We start from the raw sequence: 22,119 nt of genomic DNA, 5'->3' as shown, positions 1-22,119 counted from the left end.
TGGTAGCCCATTCTAGGACAGGGCTATCCCCGTATGAGGTGGTCTTCGGTAGACCTCCTAATATGTGGGGGACGCCTCTGCCGCGAAAAATAACAGATGTTGACAGTAATATGCTGACAGATTACCTTGCTTCCTTGATGTCTGCACTACAATCATGTCGTTCACAGGTTGCGGCAGCCTTCCCAGACAACACTGAGGTGAAGCCACATGAACTGGTTCCGGGGGACATAGTGGTTGTCCGAAATTTCGACAGGTCAAGCCCTCTGGAGCCCCGCTGGAAAGAACCGAAGATCGTCTTGTTAACAACCAGGACTGCTGTTAAGCTGGAGGGGAGGAAAGGCTGGGTTCACTCCAGTCACGTGAAGCGCTTTCATGGACTTCTGCCAAAAACTGATTCCCAGGACTCTCACATTCCAAACATCGATACTAAACTCCCCCTTTTAGAGAAAACTCCTCAGCAGGAGTTTCGCATGAAGTTGAGGTCTAGTAAGTCAGACAGTTTAATTGTTTAAGTCCCCTCCTGGGTGAAGCGGTTAGGCAGTTTCTGACATGTTCAAGTTAGACCCAAATAGAGAGAGAGATGGACAGGAGATCAAGAAACAACGATATTGTAAGAATCTCTAAAGCCGATGCATTTGTACATTACTTATTATGTTTTTTCTGAGTCTTACGGTTATTATTCTGAGTTGGATACTATACATGTATTTTCCTATCACACACTCATTTTCTAATGATACCGCCGAGCACACGTTTAGTGCTCTGCCCCCACACGAATTGTCTTATCGACTTGCGCTGCGCAACAATACATTCATTCGTATGTTACACCATTCTCACCAGATCAACAATGCTACTGATTGTTGGATATGTGGCCGACTCCCTCCCTATCAGAACTACAAGGGAGCTCTGCCCCTCTTTCCTTACCCGTTTTCACATAATGGTTCCTGTAGCGCATGGTTTAGTTTAATATCCTCTTTAGACAGTGAATCCAGAGTTTCCCAAGGCAATTGGATATGGGGAAATCTGAACACAGTCATGAACAAAGCATGTTTCCCGAACGAAGAGGGTCTACCACAAATGACAGGGACCGATCTAGAAAATGAAGTGTATGGATTAGGCAATTTTACACTTAACCTCATGATTCTAAATGTTCAATCTGAGACCAGTCCAGACTTGCCATCCATATCAGTTTTACCAGCAAAAGGTGTATTATGTGTTAGAAAGATTGGTTCAGTACATCTAGGTCACAGTGACTGTACTACTGTGGTCGAATTCAGTGATAAAGGCAAGTCTACATTCAAAGCTTCCCGACATTCCTATTTTATATGTGGTCAGACAGCTTATGTCCGTTTACCTCTAGACTGGGATGGTACCTGTTTCATTGCATTCCTATTGCCACCAGTTTTCCTAGCCCCCTCTGACTATCACAGGAATTCCCGCCTTAATATTGTTAGACACAAGAGAGATCTCCCACTGGTTGATCAGACTGAAACTGCATGGGAACAATATACAGATTTCAATAAAGGATTCTTTCCCTATCTAGGCACTGTCTCCAATAGTAAACTGATACGCAAATTAACCAGAACACTCGAAGCGTTAGTGAATGAGACTACTTCTGCTTTGGGCAACTTAACAGAGGAACAGTCTGCTATGAGACTTGTTGTTCTTCAGAACCGCCTTGTCCTTGAAGTCATCCTGGCCAATAGGGGCGGAGCTTGTAGAGTCATCGGATCCAGTTGTTGCGTGTTTATTCCTAATAACGCGCCATCAGTCTATAAGGCCATTACCAGACTTCATGAAATTGCCCATCAGATACATCAGAATCCAGGCTCCTGGACTTGGTCCAGTTGGTTCTGGAGTGTAATAACTGCCTGGGGATGGAAGTTACTGTCATTCCTAGGAATTATATTGGCCATAGTATTCAGTTGTTGTTTATGTTTACAATGTGGGCCAGCGATTTGCGGCTTGTGCTCCACAGCATGTGTTCCCCATTCAAGTGCACGTTCCCATTCCCGAAGAAAGAAAGAAGAACAAATGATGTTATACGAGCAAATAGATGGTCTCATGAAAATTGATATCACTTAATGGGTCCGTAGGGGACAAGGAGGGAATGAGGTAATAGAAATGTTATGGTCAGGTATGTCCCCTAACGCGTACCCCATCGACTCCATGTACGAGTTTAAAGTGCATGTAACTTCCCTCCGCAACCGAATCTGGAAACGCAAATACATTTGCGTTCAACGTTAACATGTCTTCTATCAGATCCACCATGAATGGATTGATAATTCAATTCCTAAGTATGCCGTGCCACCGTCTTTACATGGTGCACTTTCACGTTTTTCCTGGCTCTGCCGAGCTAGGCCCTGATTTCTGCTCAAGCCACTTCTGTCTCTGCCCCTGAAAGCTGCAGCATGGAGATGCATCCCTGACCTCTGCCTTACTTCCTGCCAAGGGAAGCGGTGCCTGGCTCGGCCTGGCCTGCCTGCCAAAACAGTATTTTGCCTTCATGTTATCAGCGTAGCCAGTTCAGCTCCTCGAAAACACATTCTTGTCTAGTGAAATAAGTAAATATACCCCCGGCTGCAGAGCAAAGGGCCAAGCCTTCCTGTCTCCTGCAATTCATCGCTCCCGTTACCATGGCCCATGGCTCCGTGCATTACACGTAGACACATATGCATTCAGTATAGAATAGCCTCTGCCCGTGAGACCTTTTACTTCAGATTAAACATCCCCAAACACAAGATATCAGATAAGTTATAGGAACAGGTCGATCTGACATGCCAGACTTCTGTCTCCTCTACCAGTGTTAAAAGTCAAGCCCTCAGCTTTCTCCAGTTCCACGTCAATCACACGTCATATTGAATGCGCACGCACCCAAGTCATATGTTTCAGCTGACTCTGCAAAATCCTCTACGCACCCACCCACTTATGACTATTTCTGTGACGTTTTTCGGTACACACCTCTGTGCACACCCTTGTTCACGCCTTTTTGCTACGCACATGTGTTCTTATCTTGCTCTTTTTCACTTGTCACGCCTACTGTATCCATTATCATTGTGTCATTTTACTATATATGTCATGTACTGTTAATAAATCGTTGACATCTTTTCTGCCATCATTGCATACCCGAACCCTTGTATTGATGGAATAGATTTCCATGACTCGAGTCATTCATGATTAAAACCCGTATGACTCTGATGCCCGGACTCTGCCTCTCATTTGATTGAGCTATTTTTTGTAACCTGTCTGAAATTATATGGCAAATTCGTATACGGTAAAATATTTACCACAAAATGTCATGTGACATCACTTCTTATTTTACAACTAGGGGTGTGATTACATAGTTTGCTCCCTGTGACATAATCATTGGTCAAAGGGAGTGTGATGTAACTTCATCTACCCCAATAATTTGGGTGTATCGCCTTCCATGCCATTAGCTTTTGGCTCTTCTATTGGCTACTTTATTGGATTTGTTCAAAATGTTCTGCTTTCGATTTGTTGTGTTCCTTGCTATTGTATCTTTTCCTGCTGTTAAAGCATAGCGCGCTCCCCTATTCTTTTTTTTCGATTGGATGAGCGTAACCCTCCAAATCTGACATAATGGAACTAGTTTCTTCCCTTGTTGTCCTTACTACATCACTTTTTAGTTCTCGCCTAGCGCTTCAGCGCGAAAGCTTTGTCATCACATTGCGAGGCATGCAGTATACACTATAGTGGGGGAAGCTCTGTTTAGGCTCTGCCCACTCTCCGCCCATCTTTAGGATTGGCTTCGATCTTAAATGCTGCCTTCTGATTGGTTTTTAGCTTGCTAGTCCCTCCTCCTGACGGCCATGTTCTGATTTGTATCCTTCCAGGGCTATCAGCTCCATTACTTTAAAAACAATTTGGTTGCCGTGGCTCACCCCTTTCCCTTCTGCAGTCCATGACCTCTGGGGCCAATCCCCACCCACCCTCGCACTCCCGTTCATGCCTTTTTGCCCGCCCTCACTCCCGTTTTAAATGCAATAGAACTCAATGCGAGTTCTATTGCATTGCAAATGCTTGTTTTTAAGGTAGTTCCTCCAAATGTCAGCAGCAGTTGCCTGCTTGTGGGCGGAAGCGTGCATCACTTCCGCCTCGCTAGAGCTTCCCTGGAGCCCACACCTTCCTTTAAATATACATGTTACAGCAACTGCCTGGTAGCATTAAAAGAAAAAACACGCACAGCGAGCTCAAAATAAACACAGCTTCCTGTTTGTCCAGACTTTTGGCGCACATGCGTACTATGTACTGCATCGCGCTAATGGTGAACATACTTGTGACATACTTCCACACAAGGAAACAGCCTCAGATTTTACTTTTGGACACCGGTTGTGTTTTGTCATGTGTCTTGTGCGGTTTTTAAAATGTGAAGTTTATCACTTCTAGGCATGTTGAACCATTGTGTACTTGCAATTTGTATGGATTTGTGGCGGGTGTTGTGTCGGGTGATCTACACTCCAGGGGCATCTAACCCTGACTAGGCCTAACACGTGGCCCTAGAATAAACTCAGCCAGACACTGGGAATAAAGTTGCTTGTTCGGTCGGCGCGTCTCTCTCTGAACGCCCTCGCACGTGCTCGACCTCTTTTTATTATAGGGCGGTCACATGACCAACTTGTCCGTCCCTCCGGACCTCGGGGCGGACCTTCAGGAACATAACATTCCTCCTAAAACAAGGAAACAAAACAAAAACCAAGAACAAACTGCAAAACCTTAAACATGGTCTGATCATACTCATTGTCTTAATACTATCAGGACCGAAACCTTCAGCGTCTTTCAAAATGCCAGTGCACTCAGTTCAAACATTACGGGCGTATATGTAAATGAGAACAGTCTTACGTAAAGTAGTCCCTCAGCCAGCCGGAGGGGGTGGGGTTGGCACTTAGTTGGCGTTGGGACCCCCGATGAGTCATCAGCTCTGTTCCAGCCTCCACCTCAGGACCTGGCGCCTCACTGTCGGCCCCCTCCGGATCTGGGGCCTCATCCAGGGCCTCCGTGTCTCCGCCCATTTCCTCACTAGAAACCTGCTGCTCGTCACGTGGCCTGACCTCGGGCTGAGATGTTGATTCACCAGGCGGCAACGTAGTTGCAGTTTCGGTTTCTCTGTCGCCTTGCTGGCGCCTTGGCTCGCTGCTCGAAGGGTGGTAGAGTTTGAAGTGAGACACGTTGCGAGTCACCCTGTCTCGTCCTCGAGTGGCCGTGATGCGGGTGCCCTTCACACCACTGACTCGCCATGGTCGTTTTTCGTAACTGAGTTTGAATTTGCCACCAGTGGCCCGATTCTTGATGAGCACTAGGTCACCTCTTTTGAAGTGGGGGGCCACGGCCCTGCGTTTCTTGCTGATCTTGTCACATGCGGAACGTCTCCTCATTTCCACTGTATGTTCATCTATCAGTTCAGGTGCCCACTGGGGGTGATGGGGAATGGAGTCCGTTATTACCCGCCCCAGGAGAAGGTGTGCAGGAGCTACCCCCGTTGTGGAGTGTGGGGTCTGTCGATAGCTACGAAGGAAAGTGAAAATAACCATTTCCACTGACTGTCCCTTATCATGCGCAATGCGAATTACCTTGTTTAAAGTTCTCATGAACCTCTCGGCCTCCCCATTGGCTTGAGGCCACCTCGGGGTGATGCGCCTGTGACGGGTTCCTAGGGACGAGAGATATTCCGCGAAGTCTTGACCCTGGAAGGGCGGTCCATTGTCCGTTCTGAGTTCTCTCATGGCTCCATGGGTGGCAATGATTTTCTCGATCTTGGGAATCACACAGTCTGCACTGGTGCCGGTGACGATTTCGACCTCAGGATATTTGGAATGGTCGTCGATCATCACTAGCGTGTGCCGTCCATCCGGAAGGCTGCCAAAATCCATTCTGACCCTTTCCCAGGGGCCTCAGGGCCTGGGTTCCACAATGATGGGGGCTTCGCGGGGGCTGTCGCCCGTAGTTTGGCAGGCCGTGCAGGTGCGCACCACAGTTTCCACCATATCGTCCATGAGCGGGAACCACACCTTTGTCCGCAGCCGGGCCTTTGTCTTAACCATTCCCTGGTGCCCCACGTGCGCCAGTTGAACTACTCGGCCTGTCAAAGCCGTCGGGATCACCAGGCGATGCCCTCGCAGGAGGCACCCCGCCGCATCCTCATTCAGTTCAGCCCTCACGTGGTACAGGCCGTCCATGATTTTCTGGGCCTCTGGTGTGAGTACCTTCCAGCTCTCCTTGGCTTTCTGCCAGTTAGCCGTCCGGAGCAGATCCTTGGCCCGCTGTATACAGGCATCCTGAGCCGTGGCGCTCACAACCTCTTCCAGGGATATGGGGCGCGGGCATGATCTGGCCACGACCCATCGCACATAGGCCTCCGTCTCTTCAGCTTCGTCCATCTCCTCTGGGGTGGCCGCCCGGGGGTGTCGTGACAGATAATCCGCCGGATTCTTTGCCCCTGGCTGGTACTCGATGGCACAGTTGTACTCTTGCAATTGCAAAATCCACTTTTCAATTCTAGGGGGTGGCTTGGATGAAGTGCCTGAGAACAGCGACAGCAGCGGCTTGTGGTCCGTCACTACTGTGAAGGGCTTGCCATATACATACAAGTGGAAGTGCCGGCATCCCCAATGAATCGCGATGGCCTCCTTTTCGATTTGGGAGTACCTCTGTTCTGTGTCCGTGAGGGACCGGCTGGCAAAAGCGACAGGGGCCCAGTCTATCTCGTCTCGGGCTCTCTGCATCAGAACAGCCCCCAATCCCGCCGGTCCGGCATCTACCGCAATGAGAGTGGAATGTCTTGGATCAAAAAATGCCAGCGTGGTGTTGCTGGACAGCGCACTCTTGATATTCTGGAATGCCCTTTCCTGCTCCGTTCCCCAGTTCCATGGTGTGGAGTCTTTGGTTAGATCACGTAGAGGGAGGGTCAGGTTGGCTAGGTCCCTTATGAAACGACCACAGTAATTCACCATCCCGAGAAAGCTTCGGACTTCCGTGACAGTCGTGGGCGGAGGTGCATCCTTGATGTCCTTGACCTTGTCGGGATCAGGATTGACGCCATCGGCCGAGAATATGTAGCCGAAGAATCCTAATTTGGTCTGAAGAAACTCGCATTTGTCTCGGTGCAGAGTGAGTCCAGCGCTACGGAGCCTACGGAACACCTGTGCCAAGCGTTGGTTGTGCTCGGGAATTGTCCTTGCGTGCACCATGATGTCATCACTGACATTGATCACCCCCGGTATGCCAGTAATGAGCTCTTGGATAACATTCTGGAACACCTCGGCAGCACTGGATATCCCGAAGCTCAGCCTGGTGTACCTGCGCAGTCCGATGTGGGTGGAGAACGTCGTAATGTTCCGGGATTCTTTATCCAGCACGAGCTGATGGTACCCCGCCCGGAGATCCAGCTTGGAAAACCACCGGGCCCCGGCCATCTCTCCGATCAGGTCGTCGATCGTAGGGGTGATATGTCGTTCCCTTTTGATGGCCGCATTCGGGAGGCGCATGTCCACACATATCCGGACCGCTCCCGGCTGCTTTGGCTTCCTGGTAACCACAATGGGCGATACCCAGGGGGTGGGTCCGGACACCTTCTCAATGATGCCCGCGGCTTCCAGCTTCCGTAGTTCTTCCTCAACCAGTGGCCTTAAATGAAACGCAACCCGCCGGTGTCGCAGGGCTACCGGTTGAACAGTGGGGTCCACATGCAGGTGAATTTCCCGACCCCTGAAGCGGCCAATCCCTTCGAACAAGTCCGAAAAGTCTGCAATCAGTTGCTGCACCGATTCCTCGTGCACCCCAAATGCAAAAGAGACCACTCCCAAGTCTACTGCCGTCCGACAACTCAGGAGCATGCCTTGACCTTCCTCCGACACGAAGATGTTGGCACGCGTTATCTTGTCTCCGTGCCGGACTGCTGCTTTAAACTTTCCTCGAATGCGGAGGGGCACGTCCTGGCCGTAGGCAAAAACGGTGATCGGAGTGGAGCGGAGGCTGGGGGAATTAGCCATGCTTCCGTAGAGGGACGCACTCATAAGATTTATCGAGGCGCCCGTGTCCACAGTTGCCATGATGTCCTGATCAGCTACTTGTATCGCACATTGTGGTAGTGTCCTTGTGCGTCGGGTGGCCGTGCCGATCATGTGCACCTTGTGGACGGACCGCTCCTCCTCGTCGTCATCCATATCACTGTTGCTGGGTCCTCCTTCCGCGCCTTCGGGCTCCGCCACCGTGTGTACTGTCTGGCGGGGCTTGCTAAACTTCTTGGACCGGCACACCTTTTCAAAATGATTCATTTTTCCGCACCCGGAGCATATCTTGCCCCGTGCTGGACATTCTGGCGCCGGGTGTCTCGGGCCTCCACAGTACCCACATGATTGCGCCGAAGCTCCGCCCTGCGGAGTTGTTGTTCGCTTCACCCATTTGGGCTGTGGGCGGACTTGCAGTTTGTTCACCGGTTCCACTTTCATGTTGGCCTGTAGAGCTGCTTCCATGTGGGCTGCCCTGGCCTTGGACAGCTCCTTCGTGCGGCCCAGCGTGAGAATGTCTGGGAGGGGTTTCCCCGACTCCTCCAGAATTCTCTCGCGTAGTTTAGCGGAAGCGCAACCCTGAATAATCTGGCCTCTGATTTCCTCCGTGACATCCTGAAATCCACACGTTAGTGCCAGTTTCTTCAACCGAGAGTGATAGGCGTCCAGCGATTCATCTGGCAGTTGCCGCGCTTGTCTGAAAATGAACCGTTCATAGTCTTGGTTGGCCATGGGTTCAAAATGCGCATTGAGCGCGTTTATGAGCGTGTGGTGGGTTTTGGGAGTTGCTTCCGTAAGGGTGCGGGCGATGGAATGAATGTCCTTGCCACCAAGATGGAGGATCATGGCACGCTTCTGCTCCTTATGGACCTTGGTGGCCTCGAAGAATATGAAGAGCCTGTCCACCCATTCTTTCCACTTCGGTGCGAGAGTGGATGGCGCACCCTCCACCACAAACGGCTCAATGGGCGGAATGTTTGCCATCGCTCTAGACGCCCGGGAGGATGTCCGTGGGCAGCCGGGATGTGATCCAGCGGCAGCCGGAGCGCCCGTCCAGTTGTGTCTTGGTGCGGATTACACCCGTGCAGCCCAGTGCGGCGTGGCACCGAGGCGTGGAGGGTCCACGGGGGAAGCACCTCGCGCGACCAATCAGACTCCTGTGCGCCGCAGGAAAATGTGAGCCAGCGCCGCTCACCTGATGAGAGCCAGGGATCAGAGTATTTCCACCAGGCAGGCAGAGCGGGGGGTGTGTGGTGGCAAGGCACGAGCACCGCGGACACGTGGTAGTGCCCGCAGCCGCCTCACCTCCAGAGGGACACACACACGCACCCCGAGCGGGGGATCGATCACCACCCTCGTCGCCAATTGTTGTGTCGGGTGATCTACACTCCAGGGGCATCTAACCCTGACTAGGCCTAACACGTGGCCCTAGAATAAACTCAGCCAGACACTGGGAATAAAGTTGCTTGTTCGGTCGGCGCGTCTCTCTCTGAACGCCCTCGCACGTGCTCGACCTCTTTTTATTATAGGGCGGTCACATGACCAACTTGTCCGTCCCTCCGGACCTCGGGGCGGACCTTCAGGAACATAACAGCGGGGATGAGTTTGATTTTTAATTCAGCTTACTGATTGGAAGAAGGTAAGACATGTACTATGGTTTGAATTAATTAAAACCTGGTGCCCGCAGCTTAGGGTGTGTCACGTATAGGTAGAGTGCAGTAATCCTTCAGTTTCCATTCACTTTAAGCTTTATTGCCACTATCATTGGCCTTGATTTATATTTATTTTTCATGTGTAGGACAGTACCTTATTCACTCTCTGTGCTTCTGCTCTCCATCTCTTTGTGCTCACCGACGTGTTGTTACTTAGTCCTCTTGTTTCTCTCTCCTTTCCGTAGCATGTACCCATCCCTCCTTTCATTCCCCGATGTTCTCATTATGCCTTTGCCACCCCTTTCACCATATCCTTGCCTTTTTTAACCCTTCCCTTATGTTTCTTCCCCACTGTTCTACCTTTCGCTCCGGCTTCTGCGTCAGCTCTTGCATTCCCTTTCTAACTATCCCCGCGTTTCTCTTCACCCTCTGACATTGCGTCCCTTTCACTGCTGGTTTATCTCGTCCTACACAGTTGCTCTCCTCCGCAATTACCTCACTGCATCAGTCACTCTTGTTTGTCTCTCTGTCCTTTCCATTGCTCTCCCCCCATGTGTTTCTGCCCTCCCCCATGTGCCTCTCCTTTTGCTCCCCCACTGCTGTTTCTCTGTCTTTCCCTCTAGTCCGCACCAGCATGTTTTTTTGCCAGTTTTATATAGCGCAAAGTCAACCCAAAGGTATTGGAGCGCTTTACATAAGCACCAGTTCCAAAAGCAGCCTCTGTGCCACTACGCCACATCTTCGCTCACCTTCTTTCTAATTTTTCCTCCCAACTGTCCGTCTACTGTTTCCCTATCCTCTGAAAATTCTGTGACCTCGTCTTCCCTGCTGTTCCTATATCTTCCCTGTTACTGTACTTCCCCCCCATCCCTGCGCGCCGACTAGCTCTGCTGTTTCTTGCACCCTCCCTTTGCTGCTTCTTGACCCATCCTCTGTTAATTTGCCCCCTGTCCTGCTGTTTCTCTTCCTGTGGCGCCCGTCATCTGCTCTCTGTCTCCTCTGCTGGTACCCTTTGTGGGTCCTCCTAAGGGTGCCATTTGATTGGTAGGAAAAGGCTTCAGGGACATATCAGGTGGCGTATTGTGTTTTCTTTACGTTGGTGTCGGCGTTTAGTTATGGAGGAGTGGCAAGGGAAGGGCTACTGGCTGTGTGTGTACTCAAGCTAGTAGTTGGGCTACTGTGTATCTTGTTTATGTGATGCTCTGTGTAAGGCTCAACCGAGTCTGTGTACGAGCAGGGGGTGGAGACAGTTTTGAAAACGCAGTTTGGGGCTTATTTTCCGTCCATGTTAAAGAACAGTAGATGTTTCAGCACACATGCTAATGTGCTGCAGAAGCTAAATGCATATAAGGTCCCAATGGCAAGACCAATTGCATTGCAAATGCTTGTTATATTTTATGATTACCGCATGAGCAGTTCTGGGCCTGCAGTTTATGCCCTGCTGCTCAGCTCCTTGTCCCCTGTAGTTTCACAAGATTCCGCTGCCAGCACACAAACATACTTGTTAAAGTAGAAAACATTATTTTTCCTTTCTGTGAAATGTATGCTTTTTTATTTTACTCTAAGATTAATTTAGCAGAGGGCCCCTAGCATGGGAGCAGTATGTGGGCTTAGTATTTTCAAAACCGTTAGTTAAATCTCAGCATAGCACTAATTTTCTCGGCCATCTGACAAAAGGTTGCACATCAGTATACCTACCTCGGGAGACCCAGAGAAGCTGATGATATTTGGAATCTGCTTCACCATAGAGCAAAAGACCTGCACAATTTTGATGCTTCAGTGCAGGGGGCTAGTGCCCCCGCTTAGTTTCACTGGGGTACCACTCTATTGGCCCCACCCCGAGAAGAGCAAAGTTGGAAGGGCACATGAGTATTTATTTATTTATTTATTTATTTATTTATGAGCTTATAAAGCACACTTATGCCTAAAGGCGTCCTTGCGCTGCCTACTGACTCCCGAGCTGGACGGGGAACTATTCCATAAATAACCAGGTCTTAAGCCCCTTTTGAAATGAAAGTAGCTCTGAGGCATTACTGAGATGCCCCGGCAGGTTGTTCCAGGCTTTTGCAGCACAGAAGAAGTAGCTGTTTCTTCCCTATCTGGCCTTTTTTTACACATGGCACCGCAACCAATCTGCCTTCGGCTGATCGAAGCACTCTGCCCGGCACATACCATTTTATACCACTGCTCAAAAACTCTGGGCCTATGCCCTTCAGCGCTTTAAAGACTGTGCACAGAGCTTTAAACTGAGCACGTCTTGATACCGGCAACCAGTGTAGTTGCCTAAGCCCTTACGTACTGAGACATACCCGGGGATCCCAAGCAAAAGTCTTGCTGCTGCGTTTTGGACCAACTGTAATCTGTATTCATGCTTCTTTCTTAAATTCATGTACAGGGTATTACAGTAGTCCAAAAGCGACAGTGTGAGGGTAGTGACAGCCGTCCTGAATCCCTCAGCTGGAAGGAAGCATTTTCTTTTCTTTAATATCCTTTGGATATGAAAACAAGACAACACTACTCCGTTAACCTGGTCTCCGAAGTCAAAGTTTTGGTCAACAATCACACCCAGATTTCTGGCCTTCCCAGTAGGGATAGGTGGGCTTCCCAGTGCCTCCGGCCACATATCAGGGGTCCAAATGTTAGGATTGTTTCAGAACATAATAACCTCAGTCTTCCCGGCATTTAATTTGAGACAGTTGGAGGCCATCCATTCTGCCACGTTCTTTAGACAGTCGTGGCATCTCGCTGCCATATCTCCTTGAGACCCTTGTTGTAACGGTAACACAATTTGAGTATCATCTGCGTACAATGTAAGTTGCAGGCGGAAAGATCTTATCAAGGCCGCCAGAGGGCTGACGTAAATATTGAAGAGCGTGAGGCTCAGGGAGGACTCGTGTGGCACTCCACAGGGAAGGGCAAAAGGCTTTGATTTATCCACCCCCAGGTCTACTGTCTGAATTCTGTCGGTCAAAAAGGACTTAAGGAGACTCCAAGCTGGGCCCTCCAGCCCTGCCCCCGCCAACCGGTCCATCAACACTCCACGGTGGACCGTGTGGAAGGCTGCTGACAGATCCAACAGAATCAGCACAGCAGCCCCTCCCTGGTCCACAGCCGCTCTGACGTCTTCTGTGGCCTTGATATGGGCTAGTTCCGTACTGTGACCTGCACGAAACCTAAATTGCGTAGGGTCTAGGGCATTGGTCTTTTGAAAGAACGTACTAAGTTGTTGATTAATGGCCTTCTCTAGTATCTTAGCTGGAAATTGAAGACGAGATATTGGTCTATAACTATTGGGATCCTTAGCATTCAAACTGCTTTTTTTTTAGGGGGAGTATCGAAGCAGATTTCCACTTCCTGGGGTACTCACCCATATCCATGATTATGTTGAGCACGGGTGTGAGAGTGGAAGCAATGACCTCGGGGCACATTTTAAAAAACTGCTGGTGGACAAGGATCATTGGGAGACCCAGACCGAACCGTACGCAGTAGGTTTAAAACCTCCGTGTGTTGTAAAGGATTAAACCAATCTAATCTGTCCTGCAGCTTCCTAGATTTTAGACCAGTACTGGTTGCTGATACCACCGCATCTCCTTGGGCTTTGGAAAAGGAGGAGAAAATCCCTTCAACCTTATTCCTAAACGACAAAGCTAGAGACTCACACAAAGCTGCTCTTCTATGAGTGCTCTAAGAGTAAACACCTTAGAGGGAGCGCTGCATGTGGTTCAGGACTTATTTTCTATACATGTGGAAGTTGCTAATACAAGTTTGTAAAAGTTTACGTCTTTATACATTTTGGTGCATTTGTTTTATTGGTCAACAGTTGAGTTTGAGTAGTAGGTTGTGTTGGGGTGATGAAACTTGCAGCTTAGTTTTGTAGATGTACTGGATTGTTTGGTGTCTGTAGGGCATTTATGATGTGATAAATGGTGTTTGTATGTGGTGTGAGGCTTTTTGTGCAGAAGTGGTCCTTAAGTTGAGTACACTGATGTGTATGGTGTGAATTGTGGAGGGTTGTATGTATATGTTGCTTGTTATTTTGAGAATTTTCACACTGATTCGTCTAGTGTGCCACTTTAGAAATGCACTTGCACGTTTCTTGGATTGTACTTGAATTGAGATGCACAAGATTGTGTTTGAAAGGTATATACTCTTGGGAAGCCTATCTGTAGTTTAATGATGAATGATGTTATTTATTGCACCTGATGAATTGAGGGTTGTTGTTTTACTTACCTGTCTTTGGGGTATGGAGGTGGAAGAGTGGGGGGAGTTTGCATGTAAAACAAAATGAATAAAGATCATTTAAAAAAAAAAAGGAAGTTGTCAAACATCATGGCTATGTGTTCTTATCTCCTTTGTGCATTTCGGCTAAGCAGCCTTCATCAGGAAGCCATGTACAATTGAAAAGTCCTATAATGCCCAAGTAACCTTTGTTTTTTTATAGGAATTTCTAAGGTTTTTTCTTTTTTTTCCTTATTGTAACCTCTAATGTTTGCCACAGCGACCACCACCTCCTTTTATATTTTAATGGCCACATGACCCCGGGCCCTGACCAACCTAGGGGCTATAATGTAAACAAGTGCAGGTGACCCTGCTTGTGTTTGCCTGGGATTTGTGAGTCCATTGCTATTACTAAGCAAACATTAGATACCTAAACATTATTATGCCACTTGATGCACTGGAAGAAATGCCCTGTTCCATGACTAATGTTTCTTGAAGTTGACTGTTGCTACCTAAATATTTGAACTTGGTCAGCTATTGGTAGCCCTGTATTAGTCAGGGCTATGATTAGTGTTCTGCCTTTTATATGAATGCGACTAAAGCAAAGCCTATATTTATGGAGGTGTACTGTGCTTAGCATACTCTGTTCTGTAGTGTGTATTAAATACTAATTAAATTGTATTAAAAAAACAATCTTAAACCGTACAATGTACATCATTTTCAGATACTGTATACATTTTAAGAATTATTTATGTGTGAACAAATGTATGGCCACAACAAAATGCACTATTTGTGAGTGGGAAAATATGGTTAAACATTGTCCATGTCTTCTTCACAGGAATCGGTTATGGAATGTCAGTAGTGGGCCCTGCTATTGGCTATGTGTTAGGTGGACAGTTACTTAATCTTTATATTGATTTTGATCGAGTTAAGAGGTAAGTCCTGCTCTTGCTCTTCTTTGTGTGCCAATTAGTATTTTAAAAAGAATGCTATTTTTGCATGCCTAGTTTTATTTACTTTACCCGAATCTTACCCATACAGTAGTAAAATGTTTGAGAGTTTTTTTAATTTAAAAAGCTCTAAACAATTCCGCAAGATACATAAGAAATAATAAAATCCCTGTAACAAGCAGAGATGATGCCAATGTCAACAATAGAATAATATATAAAACGACTAACATGAATATTGACCATATGACATTAAAGCTTTTGTGAGTTTTCTTATTAAGAATGGAGCTGTGATAAAAACTAGAAAAAGATAAATGGAAAAGAATAACAGTACAAGAGTTAGAGTGTGAAAACCAGGAATGAAAGAAGATAAATGTATGTGGTAAACAACTGAGAAATATTTAGATCTATTTCTATGCTCTAAATATACCCCTTCATATATTTTGGATGCGAGGAGGCATGTTGGTGCTAAGTAATAGCACAATAATGCACAATTACATTCCTTGAAATGCACTGCTAATTATCCCACATATTACCTCATTCATGATATGTACTATAAAATTACTGATAACATCACTGCTACATATGAAATTACACCATTGATCCAATCAATCAATCAATCCATCAAGGATTTTTAAAGCGCAACACATCACCTGTGAGGGCCTGAAGGCACTGGAGTTGGTAACTACTTTTTTTTTTAAACAAGGGGAAAAGCAAAGAGAAGACACTCAAAAACGTGGGAAAACAAGGAAAAATCAACTAAAATTAAGGGAAATCAAGGAAAATGCACTAAAAAAATGAGGGGAAAAAGCAGTGAAAACAAGGGAAAAGCAGGGAAAAGCAGGGAGAAGGCACTCAGAAATTGAGGAAAAACAAGGAGAAACCAATGAGAATGAAGGGAAAGCAAGGAGAAGGCACTCAAAACACAAGGGGAAAGGAAAGGAGAAAGCAGTGAAAATGAGGGGAAAGCAAGGAGAAGGCACTCAAAACACAGGGGGGAAAGCAAGTAAATGACAGGAACAATGCAGCAGCATGGGAAGAGCTGGGCCTGGGGGGTTTGATGACAAAACTGTTTGGCAGGGGCACAAACTACAGTTACTTTAGGGCATGAGTTATATTTACTGGAGATAACTAAAAATGGTGATTTTCAGTGTTTTTAAAAAAATGCTAAGGTTCTCCTTAGGATGTGGGTCGAAAGGCTTTCCGACCGACATCCTTGGTTTGACTTCCGAACACTGTATTATGATTACAGCTGTACGAAGTCAAACCAACGTGAAGCCAGCTGGAAACAGCAACATAATCCCTTACAGATGGCATTTCCGCTGTCAGGATAATGATGCTGGTTTCCAACAGGCTTTTCATGTTGGGCTTTCTGACATGAAAAGCCTGTTGTAAACTGACTTTGGGGGCCTCCTAGCATGGCCCCATGCCTCCACTGCCTCTGATTGGGGGCCTTGGTGGCATCTATGGTGTAAATCACTGGGAAGTGCCTGCCATGCGGTGCAGTGATTTACAGGAACTCCCAATTCACTATGGGAGCTGGTGCTGCAGCCGGTATCTACCGTTGCATGTACGGGCGCTTAGTAACAGTGTGTTCAGAACTGCTGACCTACAGTCGGTCAGTTCCCACCTCAAAATGGTGCCAACAAGTCTGCCCAACATCATAATTAGGGCCTAGGTTGTCACTAACATTTGTACCTAACTATAATGTCACTTTAGCATTTGTTTTTTCAGTCAATATATATACACAAGGTACATATATGTGGGGTATGTCTGGTTGTTGACATTCTGGTCACAATATGTTTGCATGCCCAAATTTTAAACTCAATAATCTGGTACCAAATCCCAAATATACCATTGTCCATTTACAATCAGTCATCTACAAAGTATCTATAGAAATAAATGAGGGTGTAAGTACCATGTGGTGTGGTTTTTCACATTCATCAGGGCATCACAGCAAACTCACCTGGGAAAATACAAAATCAGCAGCTTCTTCATTAGTAGAGTTACAGCTAGTTGTACATAAGACACTCAGGTGTCTGTTTCACTATCAGATTAGCAAAGGACTTATCAGCTGCAGCAAGTAACCAGCATGTGACGGACAACTGAGGCTTAGTGCAGCTTCAAAATGCTTCACTGGTTCACAGGTTCTGGCTTGATGTGACCACCTTGTATAGTAAAGGCTAATAGATATTCTGTGTATGAGACTAACTTAGCATAGAACTCAGAGCAATGTTCTAATGTGTGGATGGAAGGGGGAGTAGAAAATGAAAACAAGTTTCACATTTAGAAATATTTGCATTGTTATTGAGTTTCAATGTTTGTTTATTAACTTGCCAGCATGTATTTTCCATTCTTTGAAATAGTGCTCTCGAATATAACAACATTTCACACACCTTAACAACATATTTTTCCTGTCCTTTTAGTGTTCACCTAACTCCAGATGACCCAAGATGGCTTGGTTCTTGGTGGATAGGATTTATCATCTGCTGGTTTATAACTTGGCTCTTAATACCTCCATTTTCTTGCTTTCCCAAGCACTTGCCAGGTGAGTATCTAAGACTTACATAAACATATTAAAATCATATATGTTTATCAACTAATTGAGTACCGAGCATCATACACTTATTAAGCTTTGAGTAAAGAACAATACATATGTTGCACTGAAGTTCAACACTAAAGAGCACTGGAGATTCCTTGCACCTGGTAAATCTGTCAATTACTTTGCTGAGTGCATCTCAGTATAGTAAAATATATTTGAAGAGTTTTGTGACTGAATTTCAGTCATAAAACATTCCAACATACAGCTGCGACTTGGTATTAAGAAGGGACCCCCGATTGACACCCCTCCCTAATACTGAATCGGTATGTATTCGCAATTCCAAATTGTAACAAGTTAACGAATCGCTAATTGAAATTCATACATACTGAAAAGCTGGTTGCAAATGGCTGATTCTGCTAATAGAATCAGTTGCAACCAGTAAAATTAATATTGCATGTGGCCCAAATTCTTCAATCCACCATTCGACAGGCACAGGGAACATGCCTTAAGTCACACAAAAAGGGTATCATTTATTTCTCACAATTTCTGTGGGGATATTGCAGTTGACCAGTAGCAATTGATTTTCTGGATATAACTGTCTCTGAGGGTATGTGGATATTGGACTATATGGGCCGATTCACAAAGGTAAATCAAATATATGTTTGTGGCTGACTGTAAAAAAATGTTGTATTTCTGCCAGGAACTTTCTAATGTATTTCAGGCAGGCGTGAATGGTTTTAGAAGTACGTACGCTCTTTCACGTGTACAGAGAAATCTGAACATGTAAATCCCACTCATAGGGTCAGAAATGAGCATTCTGAGGTGTTGTTTGCACTAAACATTTAGGAATGCCCACAGGCATATGTCAGAGAGCAGTCCTAAGCTCCTTTCTGACATCTTCCCCCCATGGAAATAGTGAGAGATTTACTCCAGCAGGCGGGATGGAGTAAATCCCCTTCCAGGATGAGATGGAGAATGGATCACCCCAATATGGTGGGGTGAAAGAGCAGAGTCCCCTTGTAGAGTGAATTTGCACTGAAGGTTCAGTCCATCCTGTACGGAGTTCTCAACTATGGGAAACTGCACAGAAAGAGCATGAGTCTTCACAAAAGTGCAGCTTTCCAGAATTGCTTTTGGGAATGTTTGTGAAAAGAAATAAAAAAAGGAAATGTGCACTAAGGAAGAGGGATAATTATGCACCCATAATTGTCCATTGTTTGTGGATACAATCCTAAATATCTACTATAATGTCGGCCTGGGCAGTGAACTTTGCTCCGTTTGCAGAGTTTGTGGAGTTTTCTGCACTCCGCGGAGCTCGCAGAGTACAGAAAACTCTGCTTCGCAATCGGTAAGTTTGTGATCGCGAAAGGTAAGTTTGCGAGCGCGAGCTGCTGCTCGGGTAGAATTTCTACCCGAGCAGCAGGAATACCAGCACAAACTGCAGTTCGCACTGCACTCTGCTACTCGCAGAACTTTGCAGAGTTTTTTTGTAACTTCGCAGAGTTCCACGCAGCACAACTCCCCGAACTACGCCCTGGCATAATATAATGGTAAAAAATATGAACTAAAACCAAAGGACTCCATAAGACATTATAAATAATTCTCTTAGGGCCTCATCATGAGTTTGGCAGTACAGGAGCGGGAGTGGGACGGCCCCGTTCCCACACTGCCAAACCCATGTTTGAACGGCCCCCCAGATTAGGAGTTTTCTCTAGTCTGGTGGGCAGTTCCTTGGCGTTTAGAGGGCGAGGCCTATGACATAGACACTGCAATGGGAACGTCAAAATCAGTACCTGCATGGAATGGACTGCTGCAGTCGATGCTTGGGAGTACTGGTGTGCATGCACACAACAGGTACATATTGTGCCCACCTTTGTGCATCCACATGTCAAGAGGCACAAGAGGGCCCTGTAGGGCCCTCTTTGATTTCTCAATGCCACACTTTTGATGGCGGTCACACCACCATGAAAAGTGTGGCAGTGAGGGAACTCGTAATGTGCTTGGTGAGCCACAGCGACCCCGCCAATCACTTTTTAGCCTGAATGCTGTTGTGTCACCATCAGGGATCCATAGACTCCAAGGACTACACTGTTCATAATGGGGTAGTTTGTAGACCACTACCACTGATCCCCAGTAGGTCTGAAAAGGCCCGTGGACCACCAGGCTCGTAATAAAACCCTTAGACTGATGACAAGTGGGTTAGTGTTTCCCAACCCCTGCGCAAACCTGTTTGCGCAGAGTTTGGCGTTACAAGTTGGGCTTTATTTACCACCCCGAGTAATTACTAGTCAAGCGATTTTGGAATTGCAAACGGTGCGAATCGCAAAATTCGGCCGTTTGAGATTCCAAAATCACTTTTTGGGATGCATCATTTATTTTTCATTTATCGCAATTTAAGAAATCACAATTTTTTGCGATTTCTCATATTGCGATAGCATTTAAGAAATCGCAAAATTTGCGATTTCTTAAATGCTATGCATGATTAATTTTAATTTGCGAATTCGCAATTAGGGGAAAATTACCATGAAGTGAACCTTCATGGTAATTTGCGAAAAGTTTCAAAAATGCAAAAAAATGCATTTTTGAAACTTACGTTTTACACACACACATGCCCTTGGGACATGTGTGTGGGTAAAATGTACTTACATGACATTCCAGGGGTGCAGGGGGGTCCTTTGGACCCCCCCTGCACCCTTGAAATTGCATTCTCATTTTGCGATTCCTTAATTGAGAATTTGCAAAATGAGAAAGCCTTCCCATTGATTCCGAATCAATGTAAAGCGATTTCCTAATTTTCCTTATTTGCGATTCCTTAATTGCGAATCGCAAATAAGGAAAATTAGGAAATCGCTAAAACCTTTGCGATTTTTTGATGCATAGGAATTAGCGATTCCTAAATTGCGATTCCTTAATTTTCGCAATTTAGGAATCTCAAATTCCTACAATGATGCATGTGGGCCTAGGTGTGTTGAGTATCTCCCCTTTCTTTAAATTTCAGCAGGTCAAACCTGTTGGATTTAAACAAGGACACAGCGTATAGTATTTACGGTACGATGCATATTTTGGTGCGTTAATCACAAAACATTGCAAATGATTCCCCAGAAACTGATAATGGGAACTATTTATCCCACCCTATAAAAGCTCACAATATAAAAGGCACCTGTTGTTCTACAAACTTGGAATCAGGGCCTTACAAAATTAGATGGGAGAGTACCCAAAGAAGCTTATATTCGAATATCTAGGAGACTTATTTACAAGCCCCTTGCACCACCAGTACATCCCTTTTTCCCATATAAAAAGTGATGCACAAGTGGCGTAAGGGGCTTGTAAATAAACCCCCTAATTGCCTAAAACAGCCTTTCAAGATGCGACAAAGGACCCCTCATGGGAAACTCATTAATTATCACAAAATTCAAAGAAATTAATATCAGCACAGTGAAAAAACTGTTTATAGAGCCATGATAATTCCATAAATGGTTTGGCTACTCACTGATAAATATAAAACCAAATGCACACAAATGCTAAACTGAGTGTCTTTAGCATGCAACTTCCTTAACTGTGTAATACAAGGTTTAACTGGAAAGGTAAAATAATTCCTCACTCTTCTATAGAACAATTTTTTAGAGGATATGAATGAATTAATTAATTTATTTATAAAGCGCTACGTTCACTCCAAGGAGCATCTTGGCGCTGTGAACCAGAGGATCAAAAACAAAAACAGAAGTGAAATTAGAGCATAAAAAGAATTAGACCGAGAGCTCCTATCTAGTGTCATATCTGTCTGGGGCAGCAAACATCCAAGATTTTAGGAGCTTCCTGAAGAGGCGTTCTGATTTTGCTAGTCTCAGCTGTAATTGTAGACTGTTCCAGGCTCTTGTTCCTAGAGCTGCTAAGGATTTGCCTCCTTTTGTTTTCAGTCTGTAGCTCGGAACAACCAAATAGTTGCCCGATGAGGATTGCAGACAACGTTGTGTTGTGTATGGCCAGATTCTGGACCTGAGATACGTCGGATCTAATGATTTTGCTGCTTTGTAGATGATCGTTAATAATTTAAACAGAATTCTTTTGTGAATCGGTAGCCAGTGTAGTCTTTGTAGTGCTTCTCTAGTGGAAGATCCTCTTGGTAACCTAAGTACGAGCCTGGCCGCTGTGTTCTGTACTACCTGTAGCCTTTTTAACTTCAGTTTATTTGCTCCTGCATACAGGCTATTGCAGTAGTCCAGTCTTGATAGAATTAAGGCCACTGCAACTGTTTTTCTAGCATTTTACGGGTAATAGGTTCAGAAACGTCCTCAGGATTTTTATAGTATGGAAGCACATGCCTGCCGTTGCTAGTGCTTGGCTGTGAAATGATAGGGAGTAGTCAAATTTGATCCCCAAGTTACGTGCAGTGCCTGTAGTATTCGGTGGTGGAACCATGTTTTCAGGCCACCATAAGCTAGGCGCAAAGAGGTTTGTTTTCCCGAAAAGCATAATTTCGTTTTTTTGGCTGTTACATTTTAGATGGTTAAGATACATCCAATTCATGACAGCTGTTAGGCAGTGATAACATTTTTCTTCAGATAATGAAGAGTTTTTATCAAGGGAAAGGATGATCTGGGTGTCATCGGCGTAGGTAATAGCTTCGACATCAAATTAATCAATCAGGCCAAGTAGTGGGGTCATATAAAGGTTAAAAAGCGTTGGGCTTAGGGAAGAGCTCTGGGGGACCCCCAATAGAAGCTCTTTTTCTATGAACT

The 22,119-nt window shown here is 45.9% G+C and overlaps 1 protein-coding gene across 3 annotated transcripts in view; it reads left to right on the top strand.

The window, feature by feature from the left end:
- Positions 1-22,119, top strand: part of LOC147726898 (solute carrier organic anion transporter family member 4C1-like) — a 575,548-nt gene that overhangs the window by 160,282 nt on the left and 393,147 nt on the right. For all 3 annotated transcript variants that reach the window (XM_086960969.1, XM_086960968.1, XM_086960970.1), the window contains exons 4-5: positions 14,730-14,826; positions 17,265-17,386. In XM_086960969.1, the coding sequence (XP_086817095.1) occupies positions 14,730-14,826; positions 17,265-17,386 (219 nt within the window). The remainder of the gene's footprint in view (positions 1-14,729; positions 14,827-17,264; positions 17,387-22,119) is intronic.

The sequence above is a fragment of the Lissotriton vulgaris genome, chromosome 3_1 (assembly GCF_964263255.1).
Source record: "Lissotriton vulgaris chromosome 3_1, aLisVul1.2, whole genome shotgun sequence".
In the NCBI taxonomy this organism is placed as follows: domain Eukaryota; kingdom Metazoa; phylum Chordata; class Amphibia; order Caudata; family Salamandridae; genus Lissotriton; species Lissotriton vulgaris.
This window is presented reverse-complemented; position numbering and strand designations above follow the sequence as displayed.